Below are 15,302 nucleotides of genomic sequence, written 5' to 3' on the forward strand. Positions count from 1 at the left end.
GTTTTAGCAGCTACAGTATCAGCTACAAAACAGATGCAAAGTGGTAAATTATACTGAAGAAGCTGCTTTGAAGTGAATTTCCTTATTTTTTATTTGGCTTGTTGAAGTTGCAGCAGTATTGAAAAGTTTACAGGGGAATTTCCTACTTGAAGGATAAACTTCAGCCCTGAGAAAGGGTTCATTTTTTTTCTTTTTTTTTGTAAAAATGAAGTTTTCAGTACAAGATACCTGTAGACTTTCAAAAGATGGAACAGGCATTGTTTGATGATGGGTATCACTCTTGCAATTTATTTAGAAGCTCACCTTTAATTCTTTATTTATGCTCCTTTTGTCAGCTCTGTACTGCTGTGGAATTTGTACATTATAACTCTGAGCATCTTTCTTAAAACACAGAGATTGATAATATTTAGCACTGTCACTTCATGAATAATTAATTTTGATGCTTGTGAGCATCTTTGTTTTAAAAGAATAAATCTGTACTATGGATAAATATCAGGAAATATCTTAAAATGACAAACCAAAAAACTGCAGATGTTGACTCATAACTATTTTTCATTGTCTTTAAACATTAAAATGCAAGTTCCTGTTTTCAGCAGTTGAGAAATAGTTCCTGGAGACCACATAGTGGATGGGGAAGCAGCCAGTGGTGTGCCCCCAGTTCAAGGTTCACTGCTCAGCCAACCACTACTTTCAGCGGGAGCCTGCCATGAGAGCCCGGCACAGGAACGCTCTCTTATGGCTTTACGGTAATGTACATTACAGCCAGATATAGTAAGCAGTCCCTCTGTGGTCATTGCCCTGTGAATTCACTGTAATTATAAACAATGTGTTTGCAGAAGTGTGTCTAGTGACCGTAAATCTGCCAGAGCTTGTTAACAGCTTACTGCGAACACTAAAAATCATGTGACAAAACAAGCCCTGTTCAACTGATCCTCAGCTCAGCCAAATTTAAAACTACAGGCCTGAGAACAGCCTGACAATTAACATGAGAACATAGCGTTGTTGTTTTGGTTCATGTCTTTAATCTATCAAGCCCAGTAACCTGCCTTCGGCAATGTTGCCTCAGAAGAAAACTTCTCCCTGCATAATGCATCCAGCCAATGCGATCTGCCATGCAGACAGGGGGAATCCCTTCCTAGCCTCTGCTGAGTCTCCTGTCAGGCTTTCTTAGATGTGAAGAAGAGAGATGAAAAGATTAGATCTGCATTTTCACCTCAGTCTAACATTCTGTCATAAATATGCTGTATGCCAAATATCATATGCCAGGCGGGAAGGAGCGCGCCAAGGAGCCCCACCGCAGTTATTGCACAGGGCTGCAGCACCACGAGCTGAGGCACCTCGGGCTGTCCTGGAGCAGGCTGAGCATCCCAGCATCTACCAAACCACACAAATGGTTTGAACTGAAAAGCTGAGAAGGTGAGGAGAATTCACATTTGTAACTAGGGTTATTTCTTACACTGCTTGCTTTTCTAATGAGTCCTACTGTGCACTTCTTTCTACAGCCCCAGCCAATGAAAAGTAAACACAAGTGAGGATGAAGGACACACAGCCAATGTTTTCAAACTTGCATGCCTACAGATAGAATGTAAAAATCACTTTCTCGTCAAAGATAGTAGGGATTTGCAGGCTCAGTCTACTTCCACGAGGACCTGCATATATGGCTGGAAATTGGTAACCAGGTCACCCTTTCTGCTCTCCTGCACTAAAGCGCTGTATACTCAGGCCCAGCAGGTCCAGAGGGCAGTCCCCAAATTCCTCATTCTGTATAAAGTAATCTTGTGTGCCATATTTGAATAGAGAGTGTCACATGGCTATTTTACAGGAATCAGGCTTGAAATGACAGGAAGAGAGTTACATCCCAAATTAGACAGAGGGAGAAGTTGTGTTTCTTTGATCAAAGCTTGTCCCTTTTGAGCTTGGGCATCTCAGTAGAGCTGAATTCCTGGGCTGGCTCAGACACAAGGTGGGGAGTGCTGGTTTGGAACTGGAAAGCTGAGGAAGGAAACAGGCTTTGCACTGCTGGCAATTGCTGTTGGATAGAGCATGTTGTTTGCTATTCCATCCCCAATGACATGGACATGATCCTGTTGGGAAGTGAGATCTCTACTTGAGGTTTTTCATCCCATGGTAGAGCTGCTGTGGTTCTGCTTGCCTTTAAGTGCCTGAGATTTATTTATGATGCATCTATTAATATTTGCATAGCACATACATTATTGAGAATACTGAATGGAAACTTGGAGCTCTATCAGGAGTGAGTTCCTCAAATTCTACAGATGTCATTGCAGCGATGGTTACTTCACAGTAAAAAGTATTGCACAAAGAACAAATCCAGCTCATTGCACCTATTTTGTCTGCCACTGAAATGCTTTTTCTTGCTGTCTTAGACTGAGACTGGGTTTTGGAACTGCCATGCACTCCTGGGAGTTCACTCTGGAATGTTCACCGGCAATGGAGGACTGACTTCAGCAAGGTAATTAATGCACATAGCTGCGGGAAATAACAGGCTCTTAGACCATGCTCTGTTGGGGTGAATTAAAAGTAAGTGCAATTAGTCCAATGGACGAGAAAATGCAATTGATTAGGGTAGCCAGCAAAACTTCAACAAACCAATTGAACTTCATTATTTAACAGCTGTGTGACACATGTCTTGTAAATAATTTCACACATGCAGAACATTATCATAGAAACCGCAGATTTCATGCTAAATTTTGCAATCTTTGACTCTTGGTGTGTTCTAACCTCTTCCATTTGTGTAAGAATTATGTGTGATGTTTCTCAGCTATTTTAAGAAGTGCTGCAGCATACCAATCACACAAAATAGCAGTCATAGCCCACCAAACAGGTAGCAACAGCAGCCAGTCACTCATACATTTGGTTAACATTGCAGCCATACATTTTCTATACCTTCTTTACCTACATATTAAAAGATATAACCCAGTTTTACATCTTAGGGAAATGAGATGAGGCTGGATGACTTCCCACAGTAATTCATGGTGGATAATAATGGTTGGCAAGATCCCCTGACAGGGTAAATGAGGGGTTTTATTACCACTGGGGACACCTCGAGGCTTTCATCCAGTAATCCCTCTGGCTTGTGCATTTAGCACAACTCACAGCAAGGTGCAAAAAAAACAACAAAAAAGAATGCTTCTGATAAATCATTTTGTTAAGTAGCTTTTTTAAGCTGATGTTTTACTGCTAGAGGAATGGTCTGCTACTTCTCTATAGAATTCCTGTGATTAGTCTCTTTGCTGCTGGAAGCAGTGTCGGAGCTGTATGTCAAAACTCTGCAGCCCCTTCTGCTGTGTATTGTAGACTTTTTCTCCTTCCTTGGTCCTCTCCTCATTTCTTAACTCTGCTTGTGCAAAGTGTGGAGCTTTACTGGCTCTTTTGGTGAGAGAAAAGAGCATCAGCTTGGGAAACAGAATTTCATGATGAAAGTGGAGCAACTCCAGCAGAGCGAGTTTCCATCAGCAGTTTGTGTTGACTTAAATTTTTTATTTCTTTTTGTTTGGGCTTTACTATTTCATTATGTTTTCTCTCCCTTTGTCTCTAAGGTGTATATTCTGACTCTTTCAAACCAAGTTTCTGGGCTGTGGATCCAGACCTGGACCCCACTAACAGTGCCAGTTAAACAAGTACAGTTTCCTGAATACAACAGGAGGTCTGGGCTGAGTCTGATCATTGCAGAGTAACCATGCTGGTTGTTAATAGGTTTTTCCTTCCTTCTGCTCTTTGGCTTTTCCCCAGTTGTGTAGTTTTCTCCTCAGTTGGCCTGGGCTCCAACACCCCCTGGCAGCAGCGGGGTGGCAGGAAGGTAACAAGCTTCCTTCAAATAACATTCTCTGTGCTCATAAGGGATATTAACGGAGGGCTGCCTTCCAACGAGCGCTGTGTTAGACACAGGAAAGCTGCTTTTTACCTCTGACTTCCCCTCCTGCGTGGGGATTTGGGGATGGAGCTGTAAACCACATCTCTTATTTCTTATTCATTTGAATCATTTGAAGCAATAGGTGTTTTTTCTCCCCTTTTTGCTGTATGACTATTTCTTTTCCTTTGCTTACCTGACTGGCAATCTATCACTAAAATGCGTCCCCTTTTCTCCTTTTAATGATTCAGTGTGCTACCTCTCACAGTCCTACTCCTGAATGCAGCTTTGAAATTTGAAGGTAGCTGTCTTACTCCTGAATACAGCTTTGAAATTTGAAGGTAGCTATCTTCCAACAAGAATTATACGCTTTCCAAGAGAGGAAGTAGGGAAGAAAAATCACACCTGTACCTTAAAAATTGAGCTACATAAAATGGGATTATCAAAAAATGGACAGTTTGGGAACACAACACTTTTCTATGTAACTTACATAATGTTCTATCTGCAAATGCCCTTTGTTTCTGGGAAGGGCAGATGAGAGAAATTTAATGTGAAATGTCTACGTTTAAGGGTAGTATTTGTCTACTTGGATCTAATTTTTAAATCTGTTAAACATAGGTTTTGATTCTTAGAAAAAAATAGGTATAGCACTCCGAAGAGAGCATTTTGAGAATGTTTCTTTTAAAAGCAAAGTCCACCCAACCCTGTGACATAGCTTGGTGTTCTGCTGTGTAGATTTTGGTAAATGTGCGATTTCTTTAGTCCTCCTCTTTCAGGTATTAGTAGTTCACAGTGATGTGGTTGTCTGTAATGTACCAATAGCCACTGGTGCCAAAGCTGAAGGCAAGGTAATGCAGATATGGATAAACACGTGTGGACGAGGGGGTTGAACCTGGAATGTGAGTTATGATGGTTCTTTGTTGGAACCCTGGAAACTGGGAGTTTTGAACTTTCTGTGCTGTCAGGCACTGACCCCCAAAAGAACACTGCTTTTGACCTGAGGCCTTGGAGAAGGCTTCCAAATTTGAATTACAGAACTAGAATCACTGATGTGTAGTTTGAATAGAAGTGTGTAATACCACATGGAAAGGTTTGGAATTTGGGGCTTTAGAATATAGTAATACGTATGGGACAAGATGGAGGTTTTAGGGTGGAAATTTTCTTTCTTTCTTCACCTTCTTCTTGGCTTTAGGTAGTACATTTAATTGGATAGAAAATTCCACACTGCGGGTCATGGGTCATTGAGTCAAAAGTATAAAAAATTTAGATGTTAGTTTTCAATTGGACAATTAGGCTTAAAAGACCTTGTAATGAGCAAGATGCATCACTATTTCTTCATCTTTAGCTTGTTAGCTAGAAGTGCTGTAGCACTCACTGTACTATAGATAAGAATTAATAAACAACTGAATCCGAACACAAAATTCCATCTCTTGTGCTTTTAATCCCGACACTTAATGAAGATAAAATATGAGGAAAAAAAATAATAGTTCTACACGACCCAAAGGAAAAGTTGCTTTAATAGGGCTCACCTGTGTAGCCAAGGGGACAGATGCAGTCATAATGGCCTATCTGGTTGAGGCACATTGCCCCGTTCAGGCAGGGATCCGAGGCACATTCGTTCACTTCCAGGTCACAGTGCTTGCCCTGGTAGCCGGGGACACAGTAGCAGGAGTACTCATCCACGCCGTCCCTGCACAGGGCTCCGTTGCGGCACGGCTCCGAGATGCACTCATCCAGATCTCTCTCGCACAGCGCCCCGGTGTAGCCGGCGCTGCAGAGGCAGGTGGGCCCCGCCAGGCTGCTCTGGCAGGTGCCTCCATGCTCACACGGGTTGCTCTCACAGCCACTGTCAGCTCTTTCACAGCTAGGTCCATTATAGCCAGCAGGGCACTCGCAGGTAAAGCTGAGGTTTCCAGCAGAGCCTAGGCAGGTAGCGTTTTGGAGACAAGGGTTTGAGGAGCAAGAGTTGGAGGTTTTGTTGCAGAGTTCCTCCACACTGTCCACTGATGCATCTGCACAAAGGCAAGGGTCATCTTTATGACCAGCAACACATGTAGAGTTCTTTTGGCAAGAGTTTGACAGGCACCTGGAATCATTCCTCATGCAAAGTGATTCTAGGAAAGAAACACAAAAAATCCTGAGGACTTCCACAGCACTGGGAATAACCAACAGCGAAAGAAATGTAGTTCTTAACACAACTGTGCTTTAAAACCAACAGCTCCAATTGCTGGCTATTGAGAAGAAACCACTATTCATGCATTAGTGGACTAATGAAAGTAAAACAAAGACAATTATGAAAATTTGAGTAGGATGTAATTTCCTGTTCTCGCCTCTTTCAACAGCCATGGTCTGGAGTGTCAGGATTGTTTAAGTGTATAGTTGAGACAATATTGGTTGTTGTCAACTGATATCCAACAATATGGAACACATTTAGGTGTATTTAAGATTTTTGCTTATTTTTTTTGCTACTAGAGAAAGGAGATAAACCACTTGTTTTAGTTCAATACCACTTTTGTGGTGGTACCATTCTTTTGTGGTGGATGGTTTTTTGCACTGGGTTTCACAAGCTACATTACTCAGATGCAGTTATAGCTCAAATGAACAGTTCAAACCATCAGGCACCTTGATTTTGATTTGCTGATTATAAACAGCAACTTCACAGGTGTACAGCATCTCCACCATAAAGACTCTACCAAACACGTGAGAGGCAAAACAGCCCTGTGAGAGCCTTCCAGCCTCTGAAGCTGGACATGGTGAATGTGGTGTAAAGATGTTCCTTACTCTCCTACCCTCTGGGAACTGAGCTTCTGACAGTAATTAAAGGCCACTTGGAATTGCCTTGCAGCTGTAAAGAATAACAATAGCAAGAGCTACTTCTCACTTCCCAGTCAAGAGGGTGAGCTGTTACCAGCACTGTTCAGAGTCACCTCTTGGATACACTGAAGCAGCTGTATCTGGGCCAAGACTGTGTCAAATGAAGCTCAAAGTTCCTTTAGGAGAGAAAGCCATTTGTAAGAGAGAAACTTGTGAGCTGGAGTACAAAAGTTGCATTAAATTATCTGTATATAAATCCTGTAAGCATCTTTTTTATTATTCTTTGTTTTATATTTTTAATCTGGAGTTTTGTTTGGATATATGAAGGGTATGTGTCTTCTACAGCAGCAGAATAATGAGTGTTTGTGTAAACAGGGTGCTGTGGATGAGCTGAACTTCTCAGAGGAATTCGGACCCATCTACCAGCAGTCTCTAATTTCTTCCCAGGTCTTGAACTGAGATTTGGGAGACCAGACACAATAGAGATGGAGATGGGGCACTGAAACAGAAGTAGTGAGTGATGGAGACTCCAGTAACTGGAGTTAGACCAGTGCTGATAAAGGCCTGAGACAGATCTCTGGAAAAGGGAGAGGCTAGGGTTGGTCACCTGAGGATACCAACCAACCAACCATGGAGGAGTGTCAGAGAATACAAACTGACTGGTTGTGGTGTGTTTCCATAGTGTGCATTTTAATATATAATACAATTTAATCTGTTTTTCTCCTAGAAGGGGGAAGTGGAAGAAGAAAGTATCAGAAGGCTTAACTAGCTCAGGAAAGACTGCTTGTGTAGCTTGGACAGTAAGATAATAAATGGAAAGGCTGAAAATTTATCTGTGCATGACTGTTGTGCTTTCTGATTTGAGGTGTACACAGGAGCAACAGTGCCTCTGAGAATTAGAAGCACCAGTCTGAATGAACTTGATATTCATGAATAGGTACATTTACTGAGCCAAATTAATTAATACTTGTTTGAACAAGGGGAATAGAGATTTATGTAGTAACATTGATAACAACAGTGACACCGTGATTTAAAATCAACAGTGGATTAAGGATTACATGGAAAGCAAGCTAAACATTGATTCGCTAGAGGAGAGCTGGAGTGTTACCTCATGTTCTCTGAAGGAAAACTGGACAAAAATAGTACTTTTGGATTAGTCTGCCTTTAAAATGACCATCCCCAAACCTGTTAATTATCAGTTTTGGGAGCAGGTATTTCATCCTGATACAGTGTTGGTTGCACTTGTTCCAGCTGAGAGCTTTCACTGAATGCAAAAATTAAAGACACTGGTCATATGTACTGACCTGCACCACTGTCAGCAGTAATTCAGACCTTTCTCTTCCTCAGCACACTGTCATATATGTTCTGATGTCCTGGTTTACATAATTTTGTGTTTTATCCATGCATTTAGGTTTTTTCTTTAGCCTGGGTAATACAGAGCTTACTGCAATCTATTAATTACAGTTAAAATGAGCAAAACTGTGTTTCTTAGGAACTTCTGCATCCTGCATTTTCCTTGCACAACTTTAGAGAGCTTTCCTTTCATTAAAGTGCATGTTTGGGGAAACATTGCAAATTTGAAGAAATTAATTATGATCAAGTTATAATGCAGTCTAACTGTTTCACTGTGTAAGCTACAAGAGGTGAGGTCAATCATTTGAGTGCTTTCTTACACAGGACCATGGTGACATGAGAAGCAATTTAGTTAATTATTACTGCTTTTCCAGAGATAATTTGCATGCAACAGGCTGGATTTGTTATAATGACTATGTGAGGACATGATGTGTTTGCCAGCCTGCAGTTTTGATAGAAAGAGTAGCTGAGAGCACTGGTTAAAAAGCTTCATAGCTCTCCAAGGCAGTAAGAGTGGAGGGAAAATGAGGGAAGGAGAAGGACAGCCCTAAAAGCACTGTCTGTATGGAGTGAAGGCAACCAGTTTGTCTCCAGGGTGACATCACTATGGGAAAAACACAAACCAGAAAACTTTTCCTGGATTTTTTTTTAAGCAGTATTTTAATTTCAGCTTTTTTAGCTTTTATAAAATTAATTTCTAATGCAGAAATTGCCAACAGACATTCAAGAAATCAAATATTCCCTACAGGATACTCTTGTCTGATTTGTACGTGAAGTTTATAGTGAAAGAGCAATATTTTTGGCATTCTGTCTTTATTCTAATGCACTGTGCCATGTTTTTTATTATTTGTATAGTTTTTGAGGAACACAAGAGTTCTGAAGGTCTTAGCAGAGATGTAACCATGCTGAGTTTAGCTTAGTTGTGGTTTAAAGGCTGGAACCAAGAGTTTAAGGGTACTCTATAGCAGCTTGTCTCAGTAGCCTAACTGCATCTCAAAAAGGTGATTGTCAAAACTATGCAGTTATCACACAAGGTTATCAAGTGGTAGGCAGTTCACCTGGAAATTTTCATGACTTTTTTTTTTAAATCACGTTCCTGAATGATGTGAGTGCTTCAGCTAATCCTTGCATTCTGCACTGCTAGCTCAAACATGATTTTCCACCTATTTCAGGTAAGTTATTTGCACTATCTCCCTTGCTGCCCTGTGGAAACTGAGTTTCCTTGCTTGCTCTGGAGTGATGTGGAAGAATGGATTTGGGAACTTCCTGAGCTGTGAGCTGCATGGAAGGAGGATGAAGAGTATGGCAGGTGGAAGCTCCTGCATGCCCTGTCATGCAGCGTGATGATGCAAAGACTGTCTCAATCAGAGCAGATGCCTAAAGAATAACTTCTTCTGCATTCACAGAAAGAACTGTAAAGGGACAGAAATGTTTCAGTGGAGCTTGGGTTTTGGCCAGGTTGTGGAAGGATAACCAGGAAAAGCCTCATGTTCTACCTCAGAAGTGCAGAGGATTGGTTTTTCATTCCTAAACAATTAAGGTCACTTCAGCAGTGACTTGTTCTGACAGAGTCTTAAAACTTGTACATTACGTTAGGAAAAATGGAAACAAAATGCTGATTGCTTTGGATTTACACTGACTGACACTCGAGGTAATTATCAGTCTCTTTATAAACAGTGGTATTTTAATCTAATTACAAGATGATTTAGTGCCAAGTGTTTTGCCCCATGGTTAAATCCTTGAGATGCAGATGAGATGGTTGGCAGTGAAATTCTTTGCAGTAAAGCTTGCCATCTACTGGCACATCACCCATACTACCAGAAACATGGCCATACCTGCAGCTATTACAGGAACTGGCACAAATAACTTAATACAAGAAATGCCAAGAAAAAGACAGTTTTAGTTTCAGTTTTTTGCTCTTGGATAAGATTTTTTAAATTCATTGAAGTGATCTTGTTAGTGTATGAATAATTGAGCTTATACAGCTAATCAGCACTAAAAATGCATGATTTTGGCTGGTAAAGGCTTCTGAATTATCAGAAACTACTGTAGTGATACAGAACATTTTTTATGATATTAGAAATGCATGTCAGTGAGGAAAGGCCAAAATTTAATTAGGGAAAAGTTATCATAAACAGGGCAGGGATTTTGAAATGGCCAAAGCATTTTGGCACAGTTAATCTGATTGTTAAACTATTGTTCCTCAGTAAAGCAGGTAATTTTGAAAAGCTCATCTGCATATCTTTCCTGACAATTTCGAGGTGTTTTTTCCCTAGATCCTGTTTGAACTAGAGATTTACTGAGTTCATATCCATTTTTCAAAATATCATTCTAAGTTAGGTTGATAAGATCAAAAGTAAAGTGAACTGATGATCCCAGATTCTGACAATTAGCAATCTCAGCCACTCAATGCCCCTAGATAAATCCTTTCCAATCTGTTTTGAGTCCTTTGTGTCAGAAATATCTTTCAGCAGAGACTTGTTCTTTCAGGACACGACTCTTCCTATGAGTTGGTGAAATATCATAATCAGTGGCAGCATTTAAATTTAAATTTCAATCACTGCTAATCACACTGTTATGAACCAGAGTTCACTTGGCTGTGGCCATGCCTGCACTTTACTAATCATCTCATTGTGCCTGAAGGCTGCTTGTAATTTGCTGTGCTGTTATTCAAATGTGCCTTCTGCCCCTGAAGGAGGACTCTGAGCTTCACAGAAGCTCTCAACACTAACAACTTTGGAATCTTTTACATATGCTGCAAGATTTTCTGACCTTCTTAATAGAGCCAGTCTATTTTTCTAAGGGGAAAAAAATCTATAATAAGGTAGAGAATTTCTTGATACCCATATAGCCATCATCACTGATGATTTTACTGTGCTTTGAGGGCTTTTTCCCTTCCTTTTTTTTAACAAAGAGTTATTACTTTACACATTTGAATTAAAACTAGGAAGCTACACCAGCTAATGCAGATAAAACAGTTCACAACAAAACCTGACTTTTTACTAAACCATAAATTTTGGAAAAAAAATGGACAGCAAAATAACCCTGGTCTATGAGATGAGAGATAAAATTTAAAAATTACTCTTAAGGAAAGAAGGATTGAATTGCAATCCCAAGATGTTTGGATCTATAAAAATCCCAACTCCAACATCAGAAAATGCATTACCTGTGAGGTGTTTTTTTTGTTTGTCGGGGTTTTTTTTGTTTTGTTTTGTTTTTGTTGTTGGGGGTTTTTTGGGTGGGGGGTGGGGGTGGCTTTTATTTTAGTTATGTTTTTTTAGTTTGTTGGAATGCCATATATAATTGACATCTTGGTGGTAATCAGTGACTAGGAAGAAAATTAGATCACAAATGAAGCAACTACTGCTTCTCTTAGTGCTGTTACTTTGGTCTGGATTCTGTTGAATCAAAACCAGCATACAGCATTTGTTCACAGCTAAAGGCTTACATTGTGATCAAATCAGCTCACCAAAAAAGTCACAGGACAACATGATGGTAGCAAGGGTTTAGATAGCCCAGTGGCTGGAGTCAGAAACATGAACCTTCAATGCTCGTGCTCATTACTTGTTTGAAATCTGCCCTTGGGATTTTAAAACAAGTGTGTGAATCTGTGTCACTGAAATATCAAGCTCTGTTACTATACTGAGATCTTGAAATAATTATCATTTAACTGGAAATATTAAAATATTGCCCAAGGCATTTACTGCTGCATTGAGGAGCTGTGGCTTTGGTGTAACTAATTTTCTCTCCATTTATCTGCAGTGCACAGTAGCACAAAAAATACAATTAATCACTATGACAATAACTTCCCAGTAAAGACAGCCTTAGAAAGTTGTGGGTGTGCAGATAAATGTTCAGTCTTGATGAATCATGAAGAACTGGGGAAGAGATAAGCACAGCTGCATAATCAGCAGGGACAGAGGTTGGGATCAGGTACCTTTACCATGGACTGAAAGGCAGAGATGTCACTCCTCCATCAGCATTTGGCAGATGGGGAAGGAAAGGAGAGGAAACCATGGTCTGATAAAACAGAGCCAGGTAAGGGGCTATTTTAGCCCTCAAAATAGCTTTTCCATGTAAACAAATAATTTTGTTTTTTTCACACAGTCTCAAACCTTCCAAGTATTGCACTGATACAATTTTACCCTTTTCCATCTCCCAATACATTTGTATTACCATCTTAATTATTCACTGTGATGAGCAGCTTGTAGTTACTGTGGTGCCATTTGTCCTTTGAAAGCTTCATCTGAGAGGAAATCACCAGCCCCCAAACCCTACCTGCTCTCCCCACAGCTGGAATCATTATTACTCAATCTGCTCAATGCAAAATCCTACTTTGGGAAGGGATGATCAAACTTTTGCCAAACCAGCAAGCACTTGTTGTGTCTGCAAATACTGTGGTCATAAAGAGTTAATCCTGAATCTTTAACTTCAATTGTGTGTCCAAAACATCCTAGCATGTTGTTATAGAAACCACTTTCAGGCTTTAAATCTTGAGTCACGTTTATTACCATAGTAACCAGCACCACACACAGGCAGGAAAGAAAAAGGGTGGTTACTCAAATATTCCATTGCTATCAAAAAATCCAAATTTGGTTTCAGGTACATTTGTATCAGCAAAATCAAGGAAAGTAAATTAACTTATTTTCTGAAGAAAAAGTATGGTACATTAGTGTAAGAGTAACAATAGAATAGCATTAAAATTTTAAAATGTTGTTTAGGCAACACTTTCAAATTAAAGCTACTGGTGATAGAAATTACAGAACTGGTTATTAAACCAATGTCTGCATTTCACTCTTCCCTAAACTTTTGTGTTCACACTTACTTGCTGCTGATCCCTGAGAATAAAGGCAGTTACTGTCTGTCTGGCTGTCATGGTCCTTCACTGTCTTTTAACATTTATGCTACCCCAGACTCCCTTACCCCATGAGCACTGCAGCAGCCCTTACAGACTGCACTGAGTGCCACAGCAACGGTACCAGCTGTGCCAAATAAACAAACAAAAATGAGATATATGCCTTCTTTACTTCTAAATGTAAATAATTTTTGGCTTTCGCCTTATTTGGCATCATACCCTAGTGTTTGTGCTGGGAACAGGAGGAGAATCAGGCCCAGGAGCCCAACAGGGCTCCTATGCATTGAATTTGGAGGATTTTTGGTTCAATTGGACATCAAGGCACAGGGCTACCAGCAATACAAATAGACTGGTTTCTAATGAGAATGAAAGATTCTTATGCTCTGTTTCTTTACATTTAGCACAATAGCACTGCAGTTTAAAGTGGTAGTGTAGAGTGATCATCCTGCTTTTACTGTGCACAGATATTTTTGTTTGTCTAAGATGTGAAATAGTGGCTGATCAGGCCAGGAGGCAGCTGATATCCATTGCAGTAAGTGATGTGGACACAGATGTAGAAACTGAATTGATTTCTGCTGTGCAACCCTTGCTACACACTATCCCTGAATGTAGCTCTCCCCTTTAAGAGTTTCATTATATTTGTCCACATTTTTATCTTCTAAATCTGCAGAAGAGAAGCAACACAAGTATAATAAGGTATTCCTTGTCCCTCTCATGGTGCTGAATTTTTTTTTTTTCAGTTGAGATCAGTCACACAGCTGAATTTATCCTTACTAGTACAGAACAGGGCTGCTCCACACAGGGAGGTAGGAGATAAATAGACAGGTGAGCAGCAACTGCAGCACATGGCAGTGGGAACCTGTGGGCCAGCTTCAAACTTGCCTTTCTATCAGCTCTTCAGAGGTAAAGAATGTAGAAAATTTATTTTGCTCAAAATCTGAAGCAATTTTATTTAGGTAATAAGCTTGATTGCTTATAGGCGATTTTGTGAGTTAAATGTCTTTGTACCAAGGATTCAACCAATACCTTTCCTGCCTGAACTTCTCTTAAGGCTTCATGAAAGCTGGGGACATCCTCAGCATGTAACTCAGGATACAGAGCCATATGTGTAAAGATTTCTCCTGTGAGATGGAAGGTTTTGCCAGAAATAGAGAAAACCTCAATGGTTTAGTTGGGAGTGTAAATTGTCTTACACTTTAAAATGTTATTCTGGATTGCTTTTGGTGAGGTTTCTTGGCATGCCTAGATGAACTTGTTTGGATGGGAGGATTTGTGGTGCCTTTGTGAGAGATGCCTTGGTTCCTAAAGCCACAAGAATCTACATCGAGTCTTGTAAAATTAATAGAGCTCAATCTGCTGTTTGTAAACCTGCTATCAGAACACACTGAGGGGTGCAGGTGGTGCTGGGGAAGAGGAAAGATGAAAGCAGTGCTTACATTTGGGAAGATTCCAGCAGTATTTGCAGCTGTGCCAGGAAGGAAGGACAAAGTGTACACCTGGGAAGTGGATGCCTGGCAAAATAACAAGGGAAATGGTGCCAGAGCTCTGCATTGGGGTGGGGTGGGGGGAGGTTCAGGAATACAGAGGGAGTAACACAGCAAAAAACTGTCAGTTTGTGAGTTTGGGTAAAATCCAGTTGCTCCTGCTTCTGTGTGAATCCCAAAGAGTGGAAAATATGGAGCAAAGGACAAGTTTGTCTCTTGAAGAGGCCAAATCTCACCTTGAGAGGCACAAGGTCTCACAGCTTCTCCGGAGTCCGGAAAGAGATTAAGGCATTTTTGTGAGAGAGGCCTCCAGCTGCCACTGAGCTGCTGTCTGCTACTGAATTCAGCCTCAGGAAGGAGCTGAGAGCTTGGCTAAGCCGGGGGTGCTGCCCTCAAGCAGACCAGCTACTGCTGACTTGCAGCACTGAGGCTTGGTTTAGGTGAGAACATGCAAGCAGTCAGGCTCCCACTGTGCTCAACCACTAACACAGGAGACAAAAGGCACGCAGAAATGCTGCCAAATGCTGCTAAGAATCCTTCCAGCAGAGGGGCTAAAAACTGAGTACAAAATTGATTTCATGTCCAAATTCTGGGTCCATGTGTTGCTTGCATTTGTAAGGCATTACAAGATATCCTCTTCACTCTCCTTTATTTATGGTACCTCCATTCATTACTTCTTTCCATTTTTTTTTAATATGAAAAGAGCATGAAGCAGTGATTCTGATAATACAGTGCCACATAAAGGTGCTTTGATTTTAAAATGTAGCCTCAAATGTCTGCAATACTGACCCAGGTAGGATTTCTTTCTGTGAGTCATAACTGGATAAGCTTAAAGCTCTGATTGTTAGAAATGAGTCATAGCAGCCTGTAATATGGGGCAATTCTTTCGAAGTCTCTGGGTGTAAAGCCATGTTCTGATGTGTGCAGA

The 15,302-nt window shown here is 40.6% G+C and overlaps 1 protein-coding gene across 2 annotated transcripts in view; it reads right to left on the reverse strand.

Moving 5' to 3' along the window:
* Nucleotides 1-15,302, reverse strand: part of CRB1 (crumbs cell polarity complex component 1) — a 95,956-nt gene that overhangs the window by 63,711 nt on the left and 16,943 nt on the right. For both annotated transcript variants that reach the window (XM_033067160.2, XM_033067161.2), the window contains exon 2: nt 5,398-5,982. In XM_033067160.2, coding sequence (XP_032923051.1) covers nt 5,398-5,982 — 585 coding nt within the window. The remainder of the gene's footprint in view (nt 1-5,397; nt 5,983-15,302) is intronic.

The sequence above is a fragment of the Catharus ustulatus genome, chromosome 9 (genome assembly GCF_009819885.2).
Source record: "Catharus ustulatus isolate bCatUst1 chromosome 9, bCatUst1.pri.v2, whole genome shotgun sequence".
Lineage (NCBI taxonomy): Eukaryota > Metazoa > Chordata > Aves > Passeriformes > Turdidae > Catharus > Catharus ustulatus.